The sequence below is a fragment of the Coloeus monedula genome (genome assembly GCF_965178545.1).
Source record: "Coloeus monedula genome assembly, chromosome: 22".
NCBI lineage: Eukaryota > Metazoa > Chordata > Aves > Passeriformes > Corvidae > Coloeus > Coloeus monedula.
In genome coordinates, this window is record NC_138802.1 from 2,367,445 (window position 1) to 2,379,059 (window position 11,615).

General features: G+C 46.7%; 1 protein-coding gene across 1 annotated transcript; it reads right to left on the minus strand.

The window, feature by feature from the left end:
- Window positions 1–4,343: 4,343 nt before the first annotated feature.
- Window positions 4,344–9,193, minus strand: TMEM52 (transmembrane protein 52). Its single transcript, XM_082295672.1, has 4 exons — window positions 8,970–9,193; window positions 8,147–8,191; window positions 6,701–6,870; window positions 4,344–6,356 (listed from the first exon to the last, which is right to left on the minus strand). The coding sequence occupies exons 2-4, from the start codon at window positions 8,176–8,178 to the stop codon at window positions 6,046–6,048; spliced, it is 513 nt and encodes a 170-aa protein (XP_082151798.1). The 5' UTR covers window positions 8,179–8,191; window positions 8,970–9,193; the 3' UTR covers window positions 4,344–6,045.
- Window positions 9,194–11,615: the final 2,422 nt, after the last annotated feature.

An 11,615-nucleotide genomic window follows, 5' to 3' on the forward strand; every position in this document is an offset into this window, starting at 1 on the left:
CCACGCCGAGGTGGCCGCCGTCACGCACTCGTGGTGCTCCCTGGCTGTGTGAGGTGATGCAATGACAGTGCCAGCCCTGCAATCAGCTCGTGCCCAGGTGGCACCGCCGCCAGCCAAGGGAGGAGGCACAGGGACAGGCGGCCACGGGGGACTTCATGCTCTGCTTTTTGCAGCTCTTTGTTCCACATGCAGTAGAAATCCATTAAATAGCGCACTGGAATTCAGGGGAAATTCCTGGATGATTTAGACAAGTTGGAGAAAAGATGGAGTTAAATATTTGGATGATTAAGGCATTGAAGCATCTGACGTATGAGGGAAGGATGAGCAAGCTGGGAGTCTTTGGCCTCAGGATGAGGTGGTACGGGAGGGATCTATAAATGTGTATAAATACCTGGGGGGAGAGTAGAAAGAAGACAGAGGCAGACTTTTCTCACTAGGCACCAGCTTGCAAGGTAGGAAGCAGTGGGAACAATCCCAAATACAGGAAATTCCACTCAAACATTCAAAAACCTATTTTCACTGTAAAAGGGGGGAGGGGGCCAGACAGTAGAACAGAGTGCCCAGAGGGGCAGTGAGATCCTTGGAGAATTCAGAGCCAGAGTGGGCAGGGCAAGCTGTTCTGGTTGGCCCCAGTGAGCAGGAGGGGCTGGATTAGGGGATGTCCAAAGGTCCTTTCCAACCTCTGGATCCTAGAATTGTTTACCAGTGGAAAATAGAGGCAGAGACATTGAAATTGGTACCTATCTAGATGCCCAGGATATCTGTGGTAGAGCTGGAGTCTGTCACACTCCAGGATGTTTCTTGATTGAAAGATAACCCTACTTGTTATCACCGAATTTTTCCTCATTATTACAGTGGAAAATAACCGAACATATGCTTTTTTATTTCCCAGATGGCCCAAGTAATTTGAATCTCAGTATTTTACAGCAGGTACGGTGGGCCTTTTATCAAGAGAGAAAAGTCGATATGTGAAATAAGTAAGGAATAAAAGCATACCACGGTTTTTTCCCTCCAAATAACCGCACTAAATGTAATTGCCGCTCTGTGTGTTGGCCTTGCAGTCTGCCCAGCCGACCTTCACCGGGACCACTCCGGCTCACTTCCCCCATCTGCTGGGAGCAGGCAGCTCAGCCAAGGGCAGAGGAAACGTTCTCCAAACACACACTGGGTGTTTATTTTTATGGCCGTCTGCTTTGCCGGCTAATCACATCTCTATTACCTTCAAACCCAGCTGGAGTGACCTTATGTGCGGGGCAGAGCAGCTTCTCCTACCTTCAGCACAGCGGCCTGGGCTCTCTGACAGCTGCCTGACAAGGGTTTTTGGGGAATGAAGCATTTCCAGCCCCGTGGAGCTGAACAAACCTTCTTGCCTCTCTCCCCTCAGCATCTTCCCCTAGTTAGGAATGTTGTGATGATGACTGGATGAGGCACCTGAAGTCCAGGGGCTGTTTCTAAATCTCACACTTTGCCCAAGTTTCTTCTCCAGATTTGCCCCTTAAGAGGGGGAGGGAGTGGGGAGGTTTTTTCCTGTACTTCATGTCCCACACAAAGTTCATCATGCTCTGACTGTACCTGTATTTCAATATGACAGCGCAGCCCACGCTCAATGTATTCATCCTCCAAATTCTGTGCAAGAAAAGGCAGTGCTACAGTCCCTGTTCTACAGACCAGTGTCATGTGGGAAGTCTGGCAGAAAAGGCAGCAAACTGGGTTTTCCAGGTCAGTACTTGGACCTTGGGACTTCACTTCCTTAGCTGTGGAAGGAAGTAGCTTATGCCATAAACTCCTAGCATGGAAAGAGAAAAAACAATGCACAAATAAGAGCTTGACATCAGTCTCTTCTCTTCTGTTTCCTTTTTGAGCTACTTGGGAAAGCAGGGTAAAAAGTGAGTAAAAATTAAGCCCTTTACTGCAGATTCAGGCATTTCTAGGTTGAAATAGAAATTGATTTTCTCCTTTCTCTGAGTGCTCAAGGTGAGCTTTGTTATTTAAAAAAAAAATTTTGAAATATCTTTGAAAGTCTGCCTTCTTTTCTACAGGCCTCTTTTTCCTCCCAGTAAGATAAAAAGAGCTCTGGCATCTTATATTCTAAATTTTGACTGACCAGAACAAAATGTTTTCCCAGCAATGTGTGTTTGCACCTAAGCCTTTTTTGTGCATTGAGTTTGACCTTAGGATGTAGAATTTCATAAAACATTTATTGTCTTTTCCAGTTTTTAGAGCACAATTCCCCTGTGATACTTTTTCATTGTCTGCTCTGAAAAGGATTCCAAGGCATCTCTTGCAGTTTGAATTTTAATTGTGGGTGAAGGAAAGCAGCAATATTAGGCAGTGTCTCCCTAAGCAAAAAAAGTTCTAACAGGCAAAGAGGATTAGGATCAGAACCAGACAGCTAAGATTGTGGAAAGTGGTTGTGGCAGAGATATTTTGTTCCATAAATGAGCAGGTTTTGCACGTGTCCAAGTGTCCCACTCATCTGTACTGGCAGCAGCAGAGATCCTTTTCCCTCAGAAACTGCAGCTGATAAAGACAAAATGCAGTTAGAAAACAAAGCAACCAAACCTTCTGAGCTATTTGAGGCCAGTGAGGCAGACAAAGGCAACTGCAAGGCAAACAAAGAAATGTTTTTTTCTCTGACTTTTCCTGTATCCAGACCCCTCTGATGCCTCAGTCTGGATGCTGCAGGTTCACCACTAAATACTCTCCAAAGATTATAATGCATCAATTACCAAAGCCATTCTAGAGGTACCACTTTACTTATATTGTTAACGAGCTTGCCTATAAAGGGATTTGCAACCTGAATTTTGTGACAGAGCCAAGGTATAATTTGCTCTGGGCTATAAAGCCCATGAATTATTGAGGAAATTTACTTCCATGGCTGCGTTTTCTTTCTGAGCACAAGTGCTCGTGCTGAGTGCATTTGTGTGAGAGGAGAGACAGTGATGGAGGCTCCAGCCTCAGCAGTCCATCTCCCCAGCACAGGCTCTTTCACACAGCCAGCAAAGAACAGCAGAAAATAACTGACAAAATGATCATTTTGAACAAATGAGAGAAGAAAAATTGCATGCTGAACAGTGCCAAACTGAGGACCAAATATAAATCACAATTAAAAATGCACTTTGGGTAATTACAGAGAGGGGCTTTTCCCTTAGAGATGTCACAAAGCTTGTGTGGATATAATCAGACTTGAACACATCTAGTGATGGTGAAAACCACCAGCCTGACAAACCAGAATTCTTAGATCCTCCATCAGGCCAAGCCTATAACCTGCTGTGGGACCAACCTCCCACCTGGTGTTCTTTTTAAACCTGGTTTATTCTGGAAGTGAGGCTTTGGAATCACAGTCAAATCTGTGTCCTGCTTCCCCTCCTTCCACACTGCACACCCAACTGATAACTTCTGAATCCACTGACCTATTTCAAGCAAAGTGATAGAGGACTGTAGGTTTCAAAAATGTGAAGTTCTAACTGTTCCATGAAAACAGGAGCCGTGTAGGGATGAGGGATCTCTTCAACCCTCCATTACAGGAAGGACTCCAGCATGGGGTTACCCTTAGCAGGCTCTAGAGAAGGCAGGTCACAAGAAAGGCCTTAATAATTTCCTAACTATGAAGGTCACGGAGCAAACTGAGCTGCTTTTGGTGTGCAGAGGACAGTCCGTGTTCCTGAGGGCTGATTGGGTCAGTAGTTGGTGTTGGCACATGGTTTCTGTTCGAGTTAATGAACCACATTATAAGGCAAGAACCTGGGCAAAACATGACTTTTCCTTAGGTGTTAGAAAGGATACACCAGATTATGCCCTTATTCCTAGGAAGTCACAGGCATTTGGGCTTTTCTTGGGGTTTTGCATCTCCTCTGATCAAACAGAGCAAAACTTGCAGTTTGGCAGGTCCCGTGTCAGGCCCTGCCGAGGCGTTGTGCAAACCAAGGCGCGAAGGGCAGGGCAGGGAACTCGAACCGCGGTGGTTGTTCCCCATCCTCGTCCAGCCAGCTCAGTCCCTTCCCGAGCCGATGCCGGTGATGAGCCTCTGCGCACAGCGAGAAGGGAGGGACTGCCCTCTTGTGTCAGTCACGGTTGTTTCATTTGCCTGGCTTTGAATTCCCATCTCTACTTGTGAGTGAGCGCTCAGCCATTTCCCTCCAACACATATTCCTTCTTTGAAAGGGCAGAAACCTTGTTCTGAGTGCTGTGGAAAATGTCAATAAATAAAAATATATCTACTGTATTTGTGACTTGGAGACATCCAGGACTGGGCACATATTGCACTTCCAGCCAGAGACATCCAAATAGTTACCCTGGGTTATTCCCAGTCTCCATCTTGACACAATTAAGGAAGGCAGAGGAAAGAATAAAACAGGAGAAATATAATGAAGGATGACAGAGAGGAGACACAAGAGAAGCAGATTTGTTACACCAGTCAACCCTCATAGTAAGTTACATGTAAGTTAAATATAGAAGCGACCCTTCCCTCGGGAGCCAGACTCACGGACAGCTCACACACATGACTCTGTAGCAGCATCTCGGGCCTGCGGCTGGCAGAGATCTTCATTTTTAAATCATTAGTGCTCATTTCCAGGGCAGTTCTTGCAGTAATGGTTGTCAGAGAGTAACAGTCTTCTAAAAGCTGTGCAGGCTTTTGTGCCCACCACTTCTGCTGCCTGTTAATGACAGACACCTAAATTTATGCTACATTCACTAATAGCACCGAGTGCTCAGGCTTTGGTTGCTGCTCTTTTCCAGAGCAATGAGCCACCCTGGCAATTGCTCATGTTCTTAAAGGCAGCCAGATTAGCACCTTGCTAAAGTGGATTCAAAGAAAATCACTGCTTAGGAGTGGACAAAATTCGGATCATTTGGAATATGCAGGGGCAAGGGAAAGAGCTGGCATTAAAAACCTGCTTCTACAGCCCATATTTTTGTCTGGGCTGCAACTGCTGTAATCAGCTCCAAGCTCCCAGTTTTAAAATGATGCTCAGCAATTATCCCTCTATCGGTACTTCATGAAGAACATCCCTAAGAGTAATTTCTTTGAACTTTTGCCCAGCCCGTACTGTGGTATTTGTATCTCTAACTTATTCTGGATGGCTCGGCACGAGCATGTTTTGTGTCACCCTGCTCATTCCTGAGCTCGTCCATGTTCTGCACTGGTAAAAGCTGCTAGGAACCTGTGTTTTTCCTTTCCTGTGCAGCCTGAGATCCTGACACCTGAGCAGATAACAAAATATAAAGGCGTCTTTGAAACATTTGATGAATATTTGAAACACATCAGTAATACCAAACCATGTGTGCAAGTGTCTCTTTGGAATTAATGTGTACTTTATCTGGAAAAACAAATAGCAAAAGGAACCCACCCACAAGGCAACTCGTCTTGAAAATAGAAATGGAAAGATTTACAAAACCTCAGAAACAATCCCTTCAGGTGTCATGACCACCACCACGACAGAAATGTCGTGTCTCATCTGTCTCCTTCCCTGTGTGTAGCTGTGAAACAGCACAAAGCATTTCCCTCCACTCTCTCCTGTCCTGGCATCTTCCTGCTCCTTGAGGAACATGAGCCACTGTGCAGCACTTTGTCCTCAGCAGTTTTCTGGACAGCTGATGTTCTCAAAAGAAGAGAAACTACAGAGGCTGTTCAGCATCACTTGCTGGGATTCCCCCTTCAACTCCAGCTTGGGAAACTTCTGTTCTAGAACAACAGCTTCCTGTTTGTACTGTTCTGAGTGTGTATTCCCAAGGTGGCAAAATTCTCCTGACCTTTTTTATTGCTGGACACAAGGAACAATTTTTTTATCAGAAGATGAACAAGCATTCATGTCCCACTTTTACAGGCATTTTTAAACGGCTGCCCTTTTACCTCATTTCATATCCTTGAAGAAGCTTTACCAGGGGATTACAGCAGTCACAGAAAACATTTCTTCTGACAGATCATTACAAGGGCATGAGAAGAAACATCTTTCCATCATAACCTACTTATAAACCCAAACTCTTCATGTCTTCTTTAACTCTTACAATCCTTCCCTTCCTTTACTCCCCATCTGAACTGAGTCAGATCTGTGGCTGTTCTTTTGTGGCATTTTCTGAATCTTCTGAATCTGCCTGTGTTGCTGGATCTCTGTTGATTGTGTCAGGTGGGGACTGGCTGGGATTCAGCTCACCGGGTGTCACCTGTTCAGGGATGTCATTAAGTTTCTGGTTTATCCATGCCACTTGCTTTCCCATTTGAACAGCTTCATCATAGGAAGGTGGCAAGTCCATTGCATAGAGGCTGTAAGCTGGAGGAGACACAGTGTTCTTATCCATATCCACAAATACCGAAGGAATCTGGACACTTGGAGGGTACTGCCATGAGCTATATGCTGTGAAGAAAAAGAATGAAAAATAAAAATTAAACACCTGCGTGGAACACTGATATATAAAGGGCTAGCCCTGCTTTTTTCCAGGAAATTACAGACTTTTGTGGTGTCAGAACATTTGCCCTGTACACTAAAGCTGTCCATATAGAATCACTCCTGGTCTTCACTGTCACTCACTGTGCCACCCTGATCCCTCCCTTCACGTCTTGTGCCCACCCTGTGGGGCTGGAAGTTGTTCTGGGAGTGCACTGGGAAGTTCCCATTCCTGCCGGGGCTGGACACATAATTCCAGGCACAGGTTCTGGAGCAATGCTCCATGGAACAGGTGACTCCCAGAGGATACTCACAGGTCACTGTGCTGTGGGCAGTGCTGTCACTGTCAATGCCAATCACTGTCAAGTCACAAGGGTGCCGAGGGAAGGTCTCCACTGGAAGCCTCTTCTTCCGGCAGCAGAATTTGATGCAGCTCGCTGAGACCCCACAGAGCAGGAGCAGGAACACCGTCAGCAAGATCAACCTGAAAGAGGGAGGGAAAACACCATCATTCTACTGCTTATGTTTTACTTATTCTAAATCAGAATATAATTTCACTCTAAATAACTGGAAGACAGGCCAAGCCTCCTTGATTTAGTTCTGAATGGTGCTGGATCCTGGATTAGAAAGTTGGATCACAAATACTCAGTCACAAGTTGAAGAACTACTGCCCATCAGTACAATCCATTCTGGCTCACAGGTGCTGTAACATTCACTATTTTGGGTTATTTTCAACTTCTCTGCAGGGAGAATGGCTCTGCTTTCCACAGCAGGAGAGGGTTTGTACTTGGAGGGAAATACAAGCATGAACTTCCACAAGTCTAGTGCCTCTCTTTATAAATGAGCATGGCAATGATATTATATTAAATTATATTTATGCCTTGAAAACACAATTCTATCTCTAGCTATTGTTTAAGGAAGTTTATCATTTAACAATTTACAATGTACCTAGGCTGATGTATCTGTGTTTCAGGTTCTCCTCTCCACTGAAACTCCACCTTCCCACCCCTCAGTTTCTCAAAGTAACTCACTCTTCTCATGGAGGCTTTTAGAAGCTTTCTCAATCCATTTTTGGTAACTGTGTCTTTTTAAACAGCTCTGTGTAGCAGCACATGTTAAGAAAGCAAAGAGTATCAACCAAAATTGCTCAAGACTGAACAAGGTAAAAGTAACCAACTCCCTCTGTGTGCTGCCACCAAAGTATGGACAGAATGCAAACCATGAAAACTATGTCAGGGCACCTGTAACACGTGTGAGACAAGAGATGAATCCCCTTGTGAATCCTCTCTCTCTTATCCCAGTTTCCCCTTTCCAGGCACTCCAGCAGGCAGTGCTCAGCTCTGTGCTCGCTGGAGTTCAGAAGGAAGCGCAGCAGAGGGTGACTGTCCCTGTCCCGTAGAAGGGAGCGAGCCAAGGACAGGGCAGTGCCACATCCCAACAAATCCCTGCTGGAAGCTGCCCTGTGCAAAGAGCCAATGACCAGCAAAGCTCTGGCTATTTAGGAAGAACAAACAAGCCCTTCAGTTCAACTCCAGTGCACTCAGAAGGGAAAGATGACGCAGCCCTGGATGAATGCTGGTCCCCACCTGACACCCAATCTCCCCATGCCTCATCCAGTCCGTTCCTCTGGCAGCTCTGAGGAAACAGAGAAACCCTTCCCTGATCCTGCCCGAGAGAAGCGTTTCCATTGCCTTGCTCCAAGTACTGCTCATAACAACTTCCAAATGGTTCTGGGTTAGTAAGATTAAAAGCCAACTTACCAGACATACCACAGACTTGTCCAATCAGACATGTTCTGAGGGCATCTGTGAAGGAAGGCAGATGATTCACTGGTTTAAATAAGGCATGTATGACAGGGAATGCACTTCCCTGGGGTGGGAAAGGGAAAGCACTCACTAAGAGTATGGATCAAAACCACTTTAGATTGTTGTTCATAGCTGTACCATTACTCCAGATGAGAACATGCAAATAATCCCACTGGAAAAGTTGCTTCTGAATCAAGAAATGTTTTTATTGAGTGGTGCTTTACTCTTGCTTGGGAGAGAGAATGACTCGTGAAGGATTCCCAAAAAACCAAATCAGTGTTATTTAAAGGTAGCTGAGATGAGGTGCCTCATACCATAGTCCTGTCTGAAAATGCTGGTCTAGACAACTGCCTGCGTCCTCTAGATATTTTAAAGTTATTTTTGCAGAGGTCCAATGCAGCCAGAAATGGCTTTTTTCAGCTGTAGTGCAGTACAAAAGGAGAACAGCTCCTGTGACATTTCATGAGTGCAGCTGCCACAGCAGGGTTGTACGTACTGAACCTCCTGCAAAGGATTTCCTGTACCAGAACGATGGTTCTGACCACAGGAGAGGATCTGCAAACTGTTCCAAAGTGACATTTCAGAGTCGTCTTGGGAGAGGACCATTCACCTCAGTCTACAGAGCAAAGGCAGCCAAGTGAAATTTAAAAGTTGCTGACTGTCTTAGAGATCGAAACAGAAGTTGTAAAGGATGGCCATCAGCAAGTCACTGTCCTGGTGTGGGAATGTCACTTGGTCACGGTGGGAGAGGTTTGGGAACAGGCAGCGGGTTACTCACCGGGCAGAGTTCTCACAGTTGTTCCCAGAACAGAGCGATGCCTAGGAAAAGGGGGAACCCGGGATGGGATCAGCAGGTGGCCAAAGGAAAAGTGCCTCGTCTCCCTGCTGCATGTGCTCGGGAGCCTCCAGGGTGCGGGCGAGTGTCCGTGAGCGCCGCGGCTGCCGGAGCCCGCGGGGAGCCGCAGCCGCTGCTTCAAGGACACGGGGCCGGCGCTGAAAGGGGACACCGAGCCCTCGGGGACAGCCCGTGCTGGGCAGCGGAATAAATAACCGGCATCATCGCCGGGGGGGCAGAGCCTCGGCGGGGCAGGGCCGGGTACGACCAGGCAGGACCGCCCCGGCCGGGCCCCGCGGCTCCGGTTCCTTCGCCCGCCCGCGGGAGGGGTCGGGGCCGGGCGGGGCAGAGCTGCCCGGCTCCCCCCGCAGTGCCCCAGCCTCAGCCCCAGCCCCAGCCCCGCGTGCCGTGACCGGGAGGTGAGGGAGGGGACACAGGGAAGGCAGAGGGCTCGGCTTGCAGACATTTCCCTGTAGCGATTCGGGACTGCGCTCGATGCTCTTACCAGAACAGAATGCATCAGGTGTGCAGCAGCTGGACACACGCCTGTGCCTCTGCTATGCCAGAGGGATTGAAGGAGAAATAAAGGAATGAGAAACCTGGTATGAAATATATGAGTCAGAAACAAATGTTTAGAAGAGCAGGTAATTTCCCTTTCTAAAAATAGTCTTCTTAAAACACATGAAACACGACTGAAAAGGTATTGACGGCTCTTTGGGATCGGTTTGCTCCAGGCTATTTAACTGTGTCGAACATTTCAAATGTAGAAATTCCTTATCTCCACCCGTGAGCCTTTTGTTGTATTCTCCTCCCTGTCCAGCTGAGGAGGGCAGTGATGGAGTGGCTTTGTTGGCATCTGGTGTCCAGGCAGGGCCAGCCCAGCCCAATCCCGGGGGCAGCCACTCCGTGGAAAGCACCAACGGACACAATGCCTGGAAAGCACCAGGTGATATTCCCTACTTTTGATTCATAGAACTGAAACCCAGTGTTTCCAGGTTCAGCAATGGCATGTGACAAAGTGACAGCATTGTTTCCTTCTAGCACTGCTAAAGGTCATGGGGCCATTGGTCATTTAGGGAAACCTGTGCTCATACGTGTGAAGCAATTGCTGAAGTCACTTCTGGAGAAGCAGAACATGAATTAATAAATGTGTATGACACTAGTGCTTACTCTCTCACTTTCTGCTTTAGAAATGAGCTGGGTTTGCTTTTAAGGATTATAAAGATCATACACGAGTGTGAATTACTCATTAAACCAGAACTGCATCAGCACCATGAAGTTCATGTTTGCTTTTAGATCCAAATCTGAAAGCACAAGTTTGTGTCCAGGGACCCAAGAGTGGTCACAGTTGCAAAGCTCAGTTTGAAAGCAAAATGGTCACAAGTGCAGTTAGATGAGCAGAAAACTTCATCTTCTGGGAAATATGGAAATATTTCTGAGGTGGCATTTTCCATATTGTCCTCACAGTAGCAGCTCCATCCCTACTGGAGTCCTGTAATATGGAAACAGAAACACCAGGTTCCATGTTTGGAGTCCCCTGGCAGGTTTAATGCCCACTGTGCTACAATTGTGGATAACCCACTCTGGAAGCACAGAACTGAACAGGATTTTGTGCCTTTCCAAGAGACGAACGTGCAGGAGCTGTGCTGAGCTTCTGCTGGGCACTGGGACTTGGCTTTGATTCATGCCAGGAGAACACACCAGCACCCTCAGCTCTGTGCTCAAGGAATTGCCTAAACCCACTACTCCTGGGTCAGCTCCGTGTGTCTAAGTTACCAAGGAATTGTTTCCAGTCTTCAGTTGTCCCAGTCAATTTTCTGTTTATTGGAGAAATATCAAGAAGCTGTTGCATATAAAATACATTCTACATGAGAATTGTGTGGGTAGGAGCATCCTCACAGATCCCTAAATTTCCAGTAAACTGAAGGTGTGCCTCTCTGACCATTGCAGGTTTGCACCATGAAGATTCTAATAGTGGTAACTCTCAGTGCAATGGCAGTGGAACACCCAAGGTTACATTTTGCAGACACAGTAACTGTAGTAGTGTCCTGGGTGAAGCAGCACAGGCTGTACACTTTCCCAATGGATCTGCTTTCCCACATCCAACCATTTGTTTTCCCTTCCACATCAGCCTGTGTCTCTCATTGCCCAAGTGCTGCCCCATGTGAGGGCTGGCACTCTGCTCCCAAAGAACAAAGCAATCCAACAGAAGGAAACCCAATCCTGTCTTGAGCAGCCATTGTGCCCCCAAGAAGTCAAATATGATCACTTTTGAGGCGCCAGCTAAAATAACAGGCTTTTCTCTTATGAAAGGGACTAGAACTTGTTCAGATTTCCATAAGTGCTTCACAGAACGTCAGCTGGAGTTTTACAGGGAGAGTTTACTTTATTTTCAGCCCTCCAGAAATAACCACCTGTTCCTGTTATTCTGGTCCAACCCTCCCCCTGAGAGAACAAACACATTTTGAGTTTTAATAATGGAAACTTTGACCAGTGAAACCCAGAACCTTATGTTCACTTCAATCCTGTGAAAGTACTGATGCGAGTTTTGCAGTCCCAGGAATGCAGGTACACTGGGTGACACCTCTG

Excerpts from the sequence above, each read along its gene's own strand:
- TMEM52 (XM_082295672.1), bottom strand. The coding sequence starts at position 8,178 with ATGTCTGATTGGACAAGTCTGTGGTATGTCTG. Across the intron at positions 6,871-8,146 it reads ACAAGTCTGTGGTATGTCTG|GTTGATCTTGCTGACGGTGT; the intron begins GTAAGTTGGCTT and ends TCCCTCTTTCAG. Across the intron at positions 6,357-6,700 it reads TGCCCACAGCACAGTGACCT|CATATAGCTCATGGCAGTAC; the intron begins GTGAGTATCCTC and ends TTTTCTTCACAG.